At 33.2% G+C, this 18,364-nt stretch overlaps 1 protein-coding gene across 1 annotated transcript in view; it reads right to left on the minus strand.

Annotated features, from left to right (window-relative positions):
* Nucleotides 1–18,364, minus strand: part of LOC145693304 (retinol-binding protein pinta-like) — a 78,242-nt gene that overhangs the window by 16,726 nt on the left and 43,152 nt on the right. Inside the window, exons 4-5 of the mRNA XM_081769168.1 lie at nt 5,401–5,511; nt 1,067–1,172 (exon numbers count right to left, since the gene is read on the minus strand). Coding sequence (XP_081625294.1) covers nt 1,067–1,172; nt 5,401–5,511 — 217 coding nt within the window. The remainder of the gene's footprint in view (nt 1–1,066; nt 1,173–5,400; nt 5,512–18,364) is intronic.

Here is an 18,364-nt window from a genome sequence, read left to right on the forward strand (position 1 = left end):
AGTTACTTCTTTTTCTCAGCATTCCACGAATGAAATAGCGCAAGATGGTCGAACAACATGAAAAACCTATCAGGATCTTTTGTAACGGGTAAAGGGTACTCCGTAAGGTGAGGAATATTAAAAGTGGGGCGGGAAGTATTTTTCTCTGATCGGGTATGAGGCATACACTAAAAATATATCCTCGTCTATATCACTAAGTTCACTGACAAAAAAAATCATATACCTATGAATTAAGAAAAGTTAATTTTCTTTTAATAAACGTAACCTCGGGTAGGAGAGTAGAGTAAAACGTAGCCGGTCAAAGCCTCACTATGCAAAACTCTGTATCATGTGGGTTATAGGTAGAGCAAGGCAATACAATGAGTGACCGGAATCGACTCCCACTACCGGCTTTTATTATAAAATTCACTAAATAACTTTATTTAAAGAAATACTACAAGGTTATTCTACTCTAAATTTGTTAGGCTAGAAATAGATATTTCTTGACCGTGAGGTCGCGGACAGGATCTCCACAGAGCCCCATGGCAGGCTAAGCAGAGTGCCAAAAGGAATCGCCAAAGCTCCGTTGCAAGCAGTGAGGAGGTTGTAGTCACAGAGCCCCGTAGCATGCTAAGCAAGTGGGAGTAGGATTCCCAACAGAGCCCCGCATCAGGCTAAGCCAGGAGAAAGGAAAAGCCAAGAGTCCCATAGCAGACTAGAATTGTGGTTAGATTAATACTAATGTTCCGTGGCAAACCGTAGGAGAGACACCAGAGAACTGATACTGGCCCGGTGGTCACTGCCGAATTTATAGGCCTCCAGGTGGCTGGTGCTCCGATTATCATCATATGCTTCGTAAGAGGAGCCAGAAGTCCGTCGTATACTGATTGTAGTGAATCCATATGGTGCGTAGTATCCTGACTAAAACCATGTGGTAGTGTTTGCAAACACAAGGGTAAGATGTTTGTACAAAATACCACGTGGGATATTAAAATATTTATACCTATTTTAGTTATATTACTTGAATACACTGTTATATAAGAGTAAATAGTTAATTACTAATCTTCTAAAGCTTTTATTATCTTACCACTCAGTTTGTCTATTGGCCCAGCTGTTCCACCATACTCGTTCGGGAAAATGTCTTTTGGAATTTCGTCATACATTTCATTGTATTCCTTGCCAAGAATTTTGAGCTGTCAATGATTTCAAATGAGTAAATAATCGGTTACGAGAGAAAAATAATTAACTAATAACAAATTATTATTATGTAGAATGCCTTACCTCAGAGTTAAATTTCGTGTACCACAGGATACTTCGTTATAATATTGAACATTGACGAAAAGTAATCTATACATGGAAGAACATGAAATTGAAGTGTTAATTGTTTCTGTTGTTTAATGACTTCGCTCAGACAAACACACCCAATTTTATATCATATAACTGTGAATTTGATTCATGTTGACAGGAAATTGTTAAACCTCACAACTACTCTGTTTTTATTGATCTCAACCTAAAGTGCATACAATTTTTGAAATACTGGCGTTAGTACCGAATCTTAAAGTTGCAAATTTCAAACTTTCTGTGGCACTAATACTTCTAATATTTGAAAGTGTGTAACGTAGTTCCATGAGTTTTTAACGTTAAAATTCAATTTTAGCACTTTTCTCAATCCAACCACTTATTCTTAGTGTTTTGCAGAGATTGCTTAAGATGAAGAGGTTTTCCGATGTTAATTAATACATTTACATAGCATGGCATGAACAATGTTCCTGTTTAAACTACTATGAACATCAATCATATGATACACTGTCATGCTTAGAATGTCAAGGTTTAGCTTTCATGTGCAGCTGCTAGTTAGCGCAAGTAAACTTTCTCCTTCCTTCTTCGAATTCATTTGGTATATGCTTCAAAATGTCACTTAATTAATGCTTGATGGCAATTTATCTAACTTGTTTAACTTGGAAAAGACAAAAAGGGAATTTGAGTGCATTATGTGGCGTAGTTACAACGGTATATTGTACATTTGGACCATAAGATATTCTAAATATCTACAAGGCTGGCTGATTTTAATATCAGAAGAAGAGAAAGAAAAAGAAATAATATATAGATATAATGTTAATATATAAACAGATTTTCAAATGTTTAAATAATAAGATTGTCTATAAGAGGTTGTCAGAACAACAAATTAAAAAATAAAATGGGATTATGTTCGTGAAGTTTGCGTTGTAGAGGCTATATTAATTAAATAAAAGCGAACCGTTATATAAGTGGTGCCGAAACCTCGAGAAAGAAAAAAGTGAAAATGTATCGTTTGAAAAACAGTAAAATGAGCACCATTGAGCCTCACATTGATTTTACTATCTTAAGAAATGGTAAAGTGATACCCAGAAATAAAATGAGTACTACGAACAGTGAAACGATGGATATCCAAATAGTTCAGGCCGAAAGGAATGCTTCAGAAAACGTGTTGTATATTCTAAGAGGGATATCACAACAAATTAAAGACCAATCACAACAAAATAAGGACCAAGCTAAGCGTTTTGAAGAAAAGCTTGAGCAATTGCAGGAACGCAACGACGATAAATGGGACCAACTACAGGAACAACTAAATAAGGTGAACCAGATTATTACAGCCAAATTCGAAAATCATGATGAAGAATTGGACCATAAGATCATCAGAGAAACCACGAAGAAAGCAAACTTTGAATCTGCATTAATGGAATTTGCGGAGTTTTTGCAAGAGCATGCTGCCATATTGGTTGGAACAGACTATCCTGACTTTTCCTTTCAGTCGAATACATTTGATTGTCTTATGAATGACGCGTGTGATGGTGATTTCGGTATGCATCAAAATGCGAAAAGTTATGATCATCCTCATCTTGAGAACGCTATTGGCTGTCTGTGTTCCCCGTATATTTAACATGGTATTAATCCTATGGTTCATGTAGCAGGAGGTAAGTTGATTCCAACGTTCGTGAAATGCAGAAAGAAAACGTATGTTCGTGTTAGTGCTTGTGTTGATTGGTTGATTGAGTTGAATTTGTTGAACTGTGCACTTAATGACAAGACTAATATGATAATAGTGAGCAATCTGACGATGTCCTTACGGAATATGATGCAGTGCATTGACTTTAATAAACTAAGCATGATAGTGCAAAGTTTTGAAAATCCATCAATGGTACAATGCAGTGCTAGCTTGAATCAAACTAACTTTCGAAACCAAATTCAAAGTGTTCATATGAGATTAAAGTGTGATTCCAATGGAAAAGGTGATGTTATATCCATATGTACCGGTAATGTAACCGAGCCTAACTACAGAAGAAACCGAAACCATGGCAGGATAAGCTACCGTGGATGTCATGTAAAGGACAAAAACAGATCCATTAGGAGGCACGATATTTCACCTCCAGTGAAACGAAGAAGAACTTAACCTAGTGTTACTGGTAAGATAACCGAACCTAACCTTAGAAGTGACAGTAAATGTGATTGTGTGACTCAACCTAATCCTAGTGTAGTACGATTACGTTCACCTAAGAAGCATGTAAGCATTAGATCTAATCACGTTCGATGGAGATTTCTTAGAAATCCCATGGATGACGAAAATTTTCAAAGAAACAAAGAACTGTAGATATAAATAACGCGCAAGACTGTATTCTGGTTTATGACTCTCAATGCAAAATAAACAAATGCATTGGTCATGTAACTTAACCTAATGTAGGGGCGTCCGAAAGGATATATCAAACTGATTCTTACTATGACAACATATGTCTTAATGTTATGTGTTTTCATTGATATTTGTATTATCAATCACATTATTCGTGTTTCATGTTATTGAAGTATATTTAAAAGATTCTTTGTAATGCTAGGATATATATTGAAGTTAATAATTTATGTTTTCTATAAGGAATTTGTATTTTAAACAATTCTTACTTTTGTGTTCTTCTTACATTTGAATTATATGATAATAATCTAAATATATCTGATCATTTTCCCTTCGAAAAACAACTATATGAATATCACATATATCTTTTTCAAAACCTCCTTCATGTTGCCTAAATAAATAGTTTTTAATTAAAACAAGCATTTAATGGACCCGAAAAGGACTTAAATAACTTGCAAATGAAATTTCGAATGTGCCTTATCGTCGTTGAAATGTATAAATAAATGAAGATGATAATAATATTGTTATAGAATTAAATATGATATATTGTTATAGAATTAAATATGATGTATATGTATAATTATATGAATTGTAATTTTCAAGTATCCAAAATGCATTCCAAAACTCGAATGATTGATATGTAAAAGTAAACGGTCCAGAATTCTTTTTCTTTTTTATTAAATAAAATGAATAAAAAGAAAAGTCCGTCGGGCGCCATAAAATACAACGGTATATTGTACATTTGGACCATAAGATATTCTAAATATCTACTAGGCTGGCTGATTTTAATATCAGAAGAAGAGATAGAAAAAGAAATAATATAAAGATATAATGTTAATATATAAAAAGATATTCAAATGTTTAAATAATAAGATTGTCTATAAGAGGTTGTCAGGAGAACAAATTAAAAAATAAAATGGAATTATGTCCGTGAAGTTTGCGTTGTAGAGGCTCAATTACTTAAATAAAAAGCGAACCGTTATATAGTTTCCTTTGTACCTACGTAGGTACATTATTTCGTTCATCTTTAAGGTTAATACTGAAGTTTGGTTCATTATTGAAGCAGACCGATAAATTAGTGAAAAATGTTTTTTAATTGTGTACTTAAAGGAAAAACAGAGTGGAAAAGTTATACTGTAAATATCACAATATACAGTAGAACGAAGTCAGTTATTAAATATTATTTGATATAATATTTTATTATTGCTATGTAGCCATTAAACATATTTTCTTATATATAAGATTAACCTATAACATTATATTCAATATAATTTGATTGGATTGAAGTCATATTATAGTACTATGTTATCTATCTATCTGTCAAAATTCCTAAGTAAATATTTTTCTGCAAACTTCCTTGTAACTTTTATACTAATAAGTAAAAAAATGGGTATAAATTTCGTACGATCCAAAACATGAGAAAATCGTTTCAAATACTCTTTAGTGCTACCAGGTTAAGAGAGTAATTAACACAATATAAAACTTAGATTAAGTGACACGTCACATTGCTATGTATTTCTAGTTTACATATTAATTAAGATTGTTAAAATAGGGCTATTTTTAATTAATTAGAAGATAATAATCTGAATTACGTTATTTTACTTATGAATATAATTACAGTATTTAAGTGTTCTTTTTACAAAGAAGTTAATTGTGTTATACGTCTAAAAGTTACAAACTCTTTACATGAAGCTTCTTGTTCTATAATACACTGTACGACATAAATTTCAATTGAAGGTTTGAAAAAAAGTTATACTTACTCTTGAACTCATTTTCTCGGGTAAAAGCGTCAAAAGTAAATTGAGAAAACTCATTAACTTGGATGGTGTGTTAATGAGATACACTTTTCGAAATCTATCTGGGTAAGCTTCCTGAAAAATTTGGAAAAAATAGTATATTGTTATACATTATACATACATGCTGTCTTACTGGTTATCTACACTGTTCGTTTATTCCTTAAATAGAAATAGTAGCATAATAGAAAGGAGAGAATAAGCTTAATTTTATCTTTGTTAGTGGGTTGAAATAATTGATTTTTTTCGGATATGAATAATTGAATATAAATTAGACGCGATTCCAAGTAAAAACTTAGTTCTGAATACTACCTAATTAAAATATTCTCTTCTGTGAAAAATAAATAAACCTATCAACATTCACATTTACTGCCTACTACATATTTATACAGCACGAAACCATATTATCCACTTACAAGATATGGAATACATTTTCTGTTTACGAAGGTAAAATACAATTAATGGTTTAGGTAAATAATTAATATTTTCTGACAAGAGTATGTACTTCTTTATTAAAATTAAAATAATTCGTAACTGTTTCTGTAACGTAAAGTTATCTTCCTCAGATGTTACTTGGCATGTTTGTTCAGACTAATGTAGATAATAGAGACATTATAATAGTCAATATTATTACTTTTTTAAATATAAATTTGTAACTATAAATTATTTTTATAATTTACCATTTAAATATTTTTTATTATAAATGTTTCTATTAATATATATAAACATAATTGCTTTTATTCTCATTTTTGTATACTTTCTTTTTATTCCCAAATATCAATTAAATTTGACATTTCCTTTCCATTCTATGTTCCATAATGTATTGGTTTCTTATCCGTGAATTTTAAAATCTTCAATTCTTTCTAACAACCTATCCCATAATTAATGAATTTGAAGTTTATTTGTCCAATTCATTAATCTTCCTCTTTTTTTTGTCTCGTAATCCATCTGGTTTAATTCCATTTTATTACTAGTGTTCTGTTCTTTTCTTCTAAACTTTGCACCTCTTACCAGTTTATATCATGTCCTTTTCCTTTCATGTTTATACAGTATGGCGCTAAATTCGTTGTACAAAAGCAGAGGATTCATTCCTGGTAGTAAAACAAACAAAAAAGTTCCAATAAACATAGGGCGAAAATCCCATCGTTTACGTGTTATAGGCTGCCGAAATAATGAAAAAACGATTTTTAAAGGTTCATAGCTCTAAAACTATGGGATCTTACATTGGTCGGGTCAAGACTTAACTTAGGAACTAGTATGTGTCTTATCTAAAAATGCGTGTTTCAGAATCCTGAAGTGCTTGCACAACCATTTTTATAGAGGGAGTTTGACTACGAGCCTATGATATAAAGCACTCTCCAACTACCTCCATAAAAATTGTTTCGTGAGTACCTTAGGATTCTAAAACATGTATTTTTGGATAGAGCACATACTAGTTCCTAAGTGAAGCCATGATCCGACTATAGTAGATCCCATGGTTTTGGTGCTATGGACTTTTAGAATTCATTTTTTCATGTTTTGGACAGCCTTTAACACGTAAACGGTGGAGTTTTCGCCCTATGTTTATTGGAACTTTTTTATTTGTTTTACTCTCAAGAATCACTCCTCTGCTTTTGTACAACAAATTTAGCGACATACTGTATATCGCGTTATTCTCTTGTTTAAATCTCACGTCGTCCTTACGTAGTTTTGCTCTTTCTTTAAGCTCTTTTATTTTTTCTCCAATATATGTCATATTACATTTCTTACATTTCACATCACGCACTATTCCTTTATCTTCTTCTTTTATGTCCTTCTGATTCCTTATTTTCTTAATCGTTTCTAGGATTCTGCTTCCTCCTTTTCTGTATCTGTTCACACCTCCTTTTCTTAACCCAGGTATGCCTACCGTCCTTTTAAAAGGACACTCTGCAATGCTCATTTTAAGGCACCCTCGTCTATGCTCTATCAATACAATGTCCCGGCTTATATGTTTACGAGAATGTTCAAGAAATCACTTGCGTGCTTTCGCTTTCTTTTGTTTTAAATATAGGTGTCGTTGTAGTCGCGTATTCTCACATGTGGTTAAAAGAATGGTACGGAAGGTCAGTTGTCGTTCTGAAAGAAAAGATTTTATAATTACTATTGAATTTATTTCATTTTTCAGGATTTGCGCTGCTTGAATAAAGATGAGGTATAATGTCCGTAATGATATTTATTTAATTTTGCTTTTGGCGTTCTTGTAATTCAATTTGAATTCTCAGTGTCCTTTGAAAAGGACAGTAGGAACATAAGAGTCAAAAAATTACGAAAATAAAATGTATTGTGTTTAGTGTTGTTTTTATACAATTTTCATTTCTTGCTACTATATTTACATAACAATTAACTGCGTAAAGTTCAATATGAAATATTTTTATTAAAATAACAGAATTAGTGTTCTCGTCAGCAGTCAGGATCATATTTTGAAGTACAAGGCCAAATAGTATTCAATTATGCTCCTCACAACATAATTAACTCTCTATCAGAATTATTCTATCGCTAACTAACCTAACATTCGGTAAGAAATTTTAATTTAGATGTTGAATAAATCAAATTGTATTTTATGGTGTACAAGGCACACAATGTTACTAAATATATTCCTCACATCATGCGCAAATTTATCTGACAACAACATTGTAGCTGTGGCTTCAAATGACGTACCAGCAACTTCCATGCATACTGCTTCTCCCATGCTTTTCTCAAAGGGAGAAGGCGAATGTTACAATCCAACAGCCTCATAATGTATACGTGTACAACACAGGAATGGGGAGCGTTGATGGTTCCGATCAAATATCAGTTTGTATCGCACTACAATTCGATGGAAAAAATGGTACTTCCTATTGGTTATTTTCCTACTGGACTCTGCAACACAAAACTCATGGCAGTTACACATACAATGAGGTGGAAACTTGATCAACTGATATTTCGGAGAAGAATTGTACTGGCACTTTTGGAATCCAACAAAAACAAGGGAAATCTAAACTGTCCCGCCCGTCCAGTCTTGAAAAGGCAGACACGCGATTTGATCCATTGGATAATAAGCTGGTATCTCAGATAAAGCAGACAAGGTGCCGCGTGTGCCACAAGAAAGTGTCAAAAAAAGTGTGTAAATCGTGATGTAATCTTACATGTTGGTAAATGTTTTGATGCGTACCACACACCGGGAGGAAAACAGAAGTGCAAGGAAAAGGATACGACTGAAAAAATGCGCATTTTGATACCACTAAAGTGTGTATTTTGAAGAATAATATGTATTTTTTTCTGGAGTATGTAAACGAAAGATATGTAATAAATAAATATATGAATAGCAACTGCAAATATAGCTGGGTTCTTCGTCATTTTACTTGCATTTTTCCTTTCTTTGTAGAAAACATATTCAAATAGTTGACGAAAGTTTAGTTTTCAAAAATATATTATTTTTATACATGCATGTGCCTACTGTCCTGTTTAAAGGACACCCCCTCCCGATGAAATGGAAGTGGGGGATCATCTTTTTTGCCTTTTTTCGTCATAAGGCAGTAATATGAGTTAAAATAAAGAATTAAAACAATTAATAGTAGAAACTTTTTCAGGCATAACTGGGTTAATAAGTTCCTTAGTATCTTTGTTTTTTCTTTAATGCACTCTATCCCATGAAATTCTCACTTTTCCTCTTCCCATGTCTCTTTTCTGTGTCATTTCGTTTTGTCCTCTTTGGTTCTACTCTTCTTTATATTCTTTATATTGTAACCATTTTTCTCTGGAAGATAGTGAAATTTTCTAGATCTTCTTTCTTTTTCTCTTCTTCACTATCTATTTCTTCTCTTCTCTTCTTCAAGAATAGAAGAAAATGGGGAATGAGAACATAAAAGAAGATGAAGGAGTAATGTATGATGTGAAATGTAAGAAATGTAATATGATATATATTGGAAAAACAGGAAAAAAGGTTAAAGAAAGAGTAAAACAACATAACGATGACGTAAGACTTAAACGAGAGAATAACGCGATTTATGAACTTGTAAAAGAAACAGGACATGATTTAAATTGGGAAAAGGTATAAGATTTAGAAAAAGAAAACAGAACGTTAGTATGAAAATGGAAAGAAGCGAGAAGGATTAAGAGATTAAAAAGAGAAATTTTAATAAATTGGAATAATGGGCTTCAAATTCATAAATTGTGTTATAGGTTGTCGGAAAAAATTGAAAATTAATAATTCACGGGTAAGAAAAAATCATTATGGAACATAAAATGCAGAGGAAGCGTCAAATTTAATTGATATTTCGGATTAAGAAGAAAAGAAAGGTAAAGTGAAAATAATAGTGATTTTATATATAGTATTAAAAGAGTTATAGTGGTAAAAAATAAAGAGAAACGAGAAATTATAACAATAATTTATTGTTACATATTATAAATTTAAAATATATATGTCTGTATTTTCATTTATTTTCGATAGTGTCTGAAGAAGGATATGTTCGATACCCGAAACCGTTACAAATTTAAAATTGTATGAAAGCTACAATTGAATATTATGATTTCCCTATTACCAACATTAATAGGAACAATACATATGCTAATTAACGTCTGAGGTAGATAACGCTACGTTATGGAAACGAATTATTTACTTTACGTTACATTATGAATTAATTTAATTTTAATAAAGAAATGCATACACTACTTAGAAAATATTAATTATTTAAATAATTCCAAAGTCAGCACAGAAGGTGTTGCATGATGGTTTTCGATCAAGTCTTGCGTTTAGTTGATTATGCACTGTTGATTTGTTAGTAGTGTGTTTCTTTTATTTATTTATTTATTTTGTAACAGTGTTTCGATACATTTCATCGGGGTTTTCCTGGATGATTGTCAACCTTGCGAAAGAGACAGTAACAGATATAATAGAAAGTTCTTATCACTTTAAGAAGAACAAATGTCAGTAATAATAGGGAATAGGTTCTAAATTCTACCTGTTAGTTTTGAATTAGTAGTGGTAATATAGTAGATTATTAAATTACTGATGCAGTAAATATATTGACACATTAAACGCACTTAAAAATTATTGCTTCTTCCATTATAATTTTATATTATTCCGAAGAAAGCGCAGCTTGATTGCACAAGACTTGGGTAGTTTTGGGCTATTCTATTTCAAAATAAATATATATTTTTCCTAATTACTTCCTAAATTATAAATCAGGAAAATTATACTTTAAAAGTTTCGCATAAAATTAAGAAAAACATAATATTGAAGATTTTAATATAATAGATATATTTATGGGACTACAAGGTGTAAATTAAACATTGCTACCTTCTACAAGAACGGAATATTTGAGCTTGTGATCTTCACTTTCGGATGAGATGATTACCATCACGCAGTACAATGAAAGTCGCTATAAGAAGTATTGTACACACATCACTAGCTAATACTGGATTTATACTGTACATGCATACTTATGTAGAATAAGATCGTCCTCATATATTGTTTCGTTCTTTCAAGGGTCAAGAGAGGTGCTGATTTTCAGTTCTTGATTTTGAAAATTTCCGTAAATTCCTAATCCTAGCATGAAGAAGGTGGGGGTGGTGTGTTTTTGGAAACCCAGGTAAGATGTAACTTTTAGTATCAGACTTTTAATACTTAACTCTGTTCACTACAACAACTGTGACTTGGAGTTATTGAAAGTGTTTGTGCCCCAATTTTTTTGCAAAAGAAAGGCTGAAAATTATTAAAATTTTGTACGTAATTTATTGAAAAGCTATGAGAAAGCGGAAGCAATGTATCTCTAAATGTATATTTAAAGCACTACTACCTAGACGTTCTTGGAAACGAAAATGATGTGTGTGGTGAATACTTCAACAAACATAATCATGAATGGAAAAACGTTACCAGGATGGATGGAAGCAAGGTGTTCTTGCAGAATATTGCGGAGATAGACATACACATCATAAAATCAAAAACAAAACAATGAATCTAGAACATATAATTGCTCACGAAATTAAATTTCATGTTTTGCATCAAGTGGTTATGTCCTTTAAACAGATAATCATCCTCTAAGATATTCTGCCATTATTGGCAGGCAACTTACCGCAACTGAGAATTTTCCATACTCCACAATGTTCCCTATAACCTCTTCATCTTCACGTACGCATTTTCTGTTTCGATATCGTTTTATCAATTGTATCATATTCCGCTTCCGACCTCTCTTCCCTGCCGACATGCCCTTTAACACGTCCGTTATGATATACTTCATCCTTAGCCAATATCCGATCCAGTTTCTTTTGTCCTTCTTAATATGTAAAATTGTTTCTTTCTTCTCCCACCGTTTTAACACACTTTAATTCGTTTTCCTCTCGAGAATACTCCATTCTTCTCTCCGTTCTTGTTAACACACACATTCTGAACCTTCCTGTCATTTTCATCACTTTTGAGTAATATCCATGTTTCTGACTTATACAGTGCAATATTCGACACGAAACATTTTAAGGCCATTTTCCCAAGTCTTTATACAAGGTTCCACAAAATAGTATTTTCTTCTTCCTAAAGGTTTCTTTCGCAATTCCTCATCTTTGCTTTTATTTCACATTCCTACTTCGTATCATCAATAGTAGCACTACTCAGAATCGAAAACTACTCATGTTCTATTTCCCCTCTCCTACTTCTATATTTGATACCATAAATAATCATTCCAATCAAATGCCGTTTGTCTTTGTGAAATTTATTTCATCCCATATTCTTCACAGCCCTTCCTCAAGTTTTGTAATATCTTATTCCTTATTTTTTTCAGACTATGCAGCAAGCGCCTTTCCATCTGCAAACTTTGTTTCTAATCATTCTACTCTCTACGAAAATGCCGGTTTCATTATATAGTTTTTTTTCACTACCTATTCTAGATAAATATAAAATAATATTGGCAAACTACACCACCCCTGTCGATCCCCCTTTCCAATTAGGAGTATCGAACTTTCATTTGGTATTTCCACTCCTAACACTTACTTGTTGGTTCCTACATAAGTTTCTTATAAGTCTTCGATCTTTCCATTCCAACTCAATTTTCTTAAGAAATCCGAAAAACAATTACCAATTTCTCGCAGTCAATAGTCTTCTATAGATCAGTAAAGGCAACACCTCTTTTCCGCTTTTCTATAAACCTTTCGTCGGTCTCCCATAATAATTCAATCGCATCCCTGGTGCCCTTATCTATTCTGAACCAGAACCGTTGTTCCCTAAATTTTCCATTTGTTCTATATAATCTTCTTTTCAGTACTCGAAGCAAAATTTTTGCTGCTTGAGATATGAGACTAAAAGTTCTATAACCTTTGCCTCTCTCTGGCTAAGATTTCTTAACTATCAGCATCATGATCATGTTCAAGCAGTATTTTCGCCACTCTCCTGTTTTATATACTTCATTGTAGAAATGAAACAATTCTTTGTTGCCCTTATCTCTAATGTTCTTAATGAATTCCATTGGCATACCTATGTATTATCTATCCAGTTGTCCATCTCTATTCTCAGATATAGTTTGCCAAACTATTCCCGAAGGATGTCAAATCCTTTATCATATTAGTGTACTTTATTTTTTACTTCAACAAGTTGAATATATATATCTATCATAACTCTCATATAAGTTCCCAACATATTCTTTCCGTCTTCCTAAGACTTCACTTTTCTCATTGATTATTTTTCCATTCTTATTTTCTACTGCCATCATAATATTCCCTTATTTCCCTCGAAGCTCCATAGGTTTCACCTCCTTGTAATTTCCTCTTTTCCGAACTGTTTCTAATTCTTCTATGACTTCTTCTATAAACTCTTCTTTTGCTTTTGTAACTCACTGTTTAACTTTATGTACATCTATCTACATTCTTCTGTATCAACCTGTTTCAAGATCTTCCTTTCTCTTATTTTCTGCAACATCTGTTCTGTACTCTATGGTTTTATAGCAGTTTTGTATCCATGGTAACCTACTGACTTCCTTTGCATCCTGCTGTACGCAAAGTTTAATATGCTCTCACCCTGTTAGAACATACACTTATCATTTCCTCGTTTGAGTAGTTTTCTTCTCAACATAAGATTTGTCAATACCTCAACAAAAGATTTCTCACTTCCTCCATTCTCAACTTCTTATTACCTCTACTTTTCTTCCTACCTCATTTTTCAGTTGAATATCCATTTCCGGCAACGCATAATGTTATAATTAGAGACACTGTCGACCCTTGGGAGGGTTTCCGCGGAATTACATATAAAAAATATAGACATCTACTGAATTAGTGTACAATCATTTGTTATCAGCATCGCTAAGTTAATTATGGTGGAAATTCTGATTCAACTTAATTTCATTCTCAACTCCAGTGGTAGCAAAGTCCCCTCAGCCTTCACATGGGAAGTGTGAGGGTAGATACAAACTAACAAAAATACCTATATTAGTGTTGAATACTTAGGTTCCAAGGTTGCTTAGATAAAGAGTAATCCTACAAATTCCGTTTAATTTGAAGTTCAGCCCACATTAGTACCCTAAAATAGCGTGTGAATTTTTGACATAAAAATAATTGAAAATGTACGATATTGGTGTCAAATCTTAGCTTTGGAGCTACTAAGTTTATTGATAGTAGCTTCGATGACCTCCAATAAGTTCATCTAGCACACGAAGTCAGAATGGAAGGGAGTAAAGTAAAATTATCAAAAGTGAGATGAATAGCAACACTTCCGATGCTGTATAAATCCAATTTGCGCCTCATTAATGTCTCTGGGATACAGCAAGTATGTTAAACTAAACAAAAGTGGCGGGAGTAGCAAATCCATAGTTTCCGTGTGCCATAAGTTGATTATCGAAACTCCTTATACCATCTAAATCTACATCTATCTCCCTTTAGTGCCCCTGTAGTGATAGAAAGGAGATGACATGTAAAAATTATTTAAAAACGACCGATATTAGTGTAAATCTATAGTTCTGGATGTCACTGAGATTAATAATTACAGTCGCGAGAGCGTAGAAGTCGAACTTCATCACATTAGTATAGGGAGTTAGAAGTTTTGAAAAATAAAATTACATCAATGAATGAAATTAATGCTGATAGCTTAGGTTCATCAAGCTGGTGAGTTACAATCACGATGGCATTTAATCCCAATTTTAGGCATGAACAAGTATGTCAGCTGTATTAGAAATTTACAGTGGCAGTGCCGATGACTTGTCTCGCACTTCTATAAATATTCTGAAATTGAACAGATCTCAGTTGCCCTGCAAATTATCCCTGAACCACACGGAAGATATGCATTGGAACTGTTATCACTGCAACTGAGTGACATCATAAGCCTTAAGTAGTCCTACGTATAACACCATGATGTTACTCTGGAAGTAAACGTACTGAACACTGTCCAATAGGCCTTCATTCTGTGAAACTGTCATGCACTGCGACTGGAAATACAACCTCGAGATGAAAAGGTGAATGGCCACTGCAATTTCAAGCAGCCACATATCGGGGTTTCCTTGCCAATACACAAAACAGCGCCCTCATTTGATGTTTTGAATATTGATTCATCAGAAAATTACATTTTTCCCGCTTACGACCCTCATTCGCATGTGCAAATAACAGTCTATTAATTTCCTGTGTGTCTGAAAGTTCTTCCTTCCCAACTGAAACATGACGAAGTAACTCAGCAAGGCAAAATGTTCGGAGCGTTGTCTCTCTACTGGAAGGTAAGAACTTTCTCTTATCTGTCTAGATGTTCTTAATGGGTCCAACCTAGCTTCATTTAATAATCTCGCAGTTTCCGCAGCGGTCCACACATGAGCACGGCCAGAAAACCGGAAATTCAACTTGTTGCCTGTAGTACCATGTTGCCGAATTCATCGTCCTGCTGTAGCGCCAGAGGAACTCATTCACCTAACAGGTATAGTTTGGTGAATTCCAACAAGTGAATATCATGGCATGTGTCCATGGTCATCAATACTCTGCGCTGTGAGCAGAAAAGGAAAACAGGTAATGTCTAATAACTACCGTGTAATTAGTTACTTTCATGACTTGCACCTTGTGAAGAACTATTTGGTCAATATTCGCGAAAGAAATTTTAAAGTGGTTAAACGGATATAATAATAAGAACAGTATCCATAAAGCAATTTACATACACGAGAAAACTGTTTCGATAAAGTGAAATGAAGAGCCAATTCCAAAAGTACCCAAGTCAAAAAAAAAAAGTAAGTTTTTCAATAGACGATATTTTGTGTGCGTTTCCATCACTCAATTTCTGTAGAAGAAAAGTAATCTAAGTAAAAGAAAATTGTAATTGCCTACGTTTCGTTATATAACGTGAAAACTATCATCTATAGCAAGAAATTTATAAGTGTTTGTAGGCATGGGTCACAAAATAACTTCAGAGAATACTGTTGACTAAGAACAGTTTGGAAAACAACGCAGTTTTCTTTTGCTTGCAACTAATTTCCTTTATGTAGTTTTAGAATGAAACCCTGCACAACATACTGAAATGGAACGTAATAGAACCAATATCTCAAAATTGACACAAATTGACTTAGGATCTTTTGAAATCCATCTTTTTAATTGTTATACTGCCTTTACACGTATAAAAATACGTATTCTGGATTTAAAGGTAGGCTTGTTCTGTTATAAAAACAACGGATGGAAATAAATATAATTATTTACGCGAGGAGTAAGTTTGTTTCACTATTACTAACCTAAACTAATCTAATCTTCCTTATCTAAAATCAGTAACGTGTAACAAAAGGTCCACTTAGCGTGTTCGATCTTGTAGCGTTCCAAAAAGACAAATCTTGGCCACATTTCTTTGGTTTAGAAAACAGCTAATCGTTAAAACCTTTACTTTCTAAAATAATACCAAAGGGAAAGAGGTTTGATTGCTAGTCGGATTACGTATTTTGTTCTACTACTCAATAACGCAATGGTAACTGCTCTCCATCAAATGACAAAAGTACAGAATTTGCTAGCAAGCAACAGGGCTGTCTTACATATGTCTTCAAACTGAGCATGGCCTTGGAAAACTCTTTTTGAAAGATATGCAAAGTAGTGAAGAACTGGAACCAATAAATCAGACTCTCAGACGCTCCTTGTGAATTTTCTTTCTTCATATCATAACACGACAGTAGCAAAGACTGTGCTATCTCCGATGTTGTAGAAAAAATATATATCTGTTAACGTGTTGAAGTTTGAATCTGTACGTCAAATTCAATCTCAGCTAATTACGGTTTGTTTGAAATTATAATTTTATCAGAATCATTCCCTGACAACTGAATGCAAATCCTTGAACAATTGAGTGATTAATAGGTTTGTGTATTATCGTAATGCATCAATGAAATTGTTCCATTATTAATCTATTGGTTTTCTCTTTCCTTCACATTCTGCCTTTCATAGACCTTCTCGTTTTGTCCCTTTCTTTAGTTGTGCTTTTCTCTGTAATCGTAATTGCTCATGTGCAACATAGAAAAAGAAATAGAGACGGAGGGAGAAGAATAGCTTTGGGGTTTCCTACATGCAAAATTAAATCATTTTATATCCACTAACTTGGGTTTTTCTCTCCGTCTCTCTGTCTCTCTCTTTCTCGCTTCATGGTTATACCTTTATGTGATAGGTAAAGGAACGACTTTTTGAACGCGATACACGAAATAGATAATGCAATAGTATTGATATTAACTAAAAATAACTATTAATAATACAAATGTAAGATTGAAGTGGGACTTCGATAATAAACATAAGCCAAGTCGTTGTCAAGCTTTAATGTTTTAACTTTGGAAGTGGCAATGTTGAGTAATGTCAGGAAACAGAAGAAAATAACCGAATATGTTCATATATGAGTAAATTAAATTCCGCTTTGATGATGTAAACGTTTTTTGATATAATTTATTCCAAATGAGATCACATTGCCATCACTTGTCTCATTGTGTATTTCGAAACATCCTTATAGCGGCGGGTTAATCTAACCTTAGTTTTTGTTCGAAACTAGTTTTCAGATTTCTTTTATCAAACTTCGGTGTCTATTCAAACGACAGTAACAAACACAAGGACAGTAACGATGTTGCAGAAAACAGAAACTAATATAAAATAGAAAGAAAATCAGAAGAACAGAAAAGTTACAGAAGATACGTTATGCGACATTAATGCAACTCCTTTGGAGAGCTGTCAACATTTTGCTCATGGTGAAATTTCCTAAATGCCATAAATAAACTCTAAATTCTATGTATAAGGATAATATCTTAGACAATTCCTTGCATGGCAGTAATGCCTCAGTGGTAGATTTCACCACAGGAGCTATAGAAGATTGGTTCGATCCCTGTTCCTACGATGTGGACTTTGTGGTGAACAATACTGTGTGTGGAGGGGGGTTTCTCAAGATTCTACTTTTTCTTCCTCCTCTGTTTTTCCATTTCTTCATTACTCGTCCAGCTTGAGCCAAAGTTGCCTCAAACTAAATTCACATTCCACGATTTTGGCCAACATATAAAAAATTTACAACCACATCCTATTAAACTGTCGAAGTTACCGAAATTTTGGAATGTGAATACATCGTGTATATAGATCCTAACATTGTGATCTAGTCGATGAAAGTGTCCCGGAATCGGTATTACCTGCTACTATCACCTAGACTGACATATTCGAGGATGACAGTTTAACTTAACATATAACGCAGACTATTCCAGGAATATCACATTTAGGTCCCATGTTGAATATTCGAAATTGGAGTAAAACTAAGCAGTGGTTCTCTATCCATTTTGTTTTGCGGTACTTTTAACATTCTTACCTTTGTTTCCAGGCTAGAAAATAATCCAGATGAATCACTGCAATCTCTCAGAGAGAAGTCTCGAAATCAGTATCCTCAAAAGAGTACAATCAAAAGAGTACAAAAGAGTCAGCTTAATATGCTAGGTTATACATTACACAGCTCGTAAAAACCGTCTAAGTTTTGAAGAAACGATCT

This window comes from Thermobia domestica, chromosome 8 (genome assembly GCF_964235325.1).
Source record: "Thermobia domestica chromosome 8, izTheDome1.hap1.1, whole genome shotgun sequence".
NCBI classification, from domain to species: Eukaryota; Metazoa; Arthropoda; class Insecta; order Zygentoma; family Lepismatidae; genus Thermobia; species Thermobia domestica.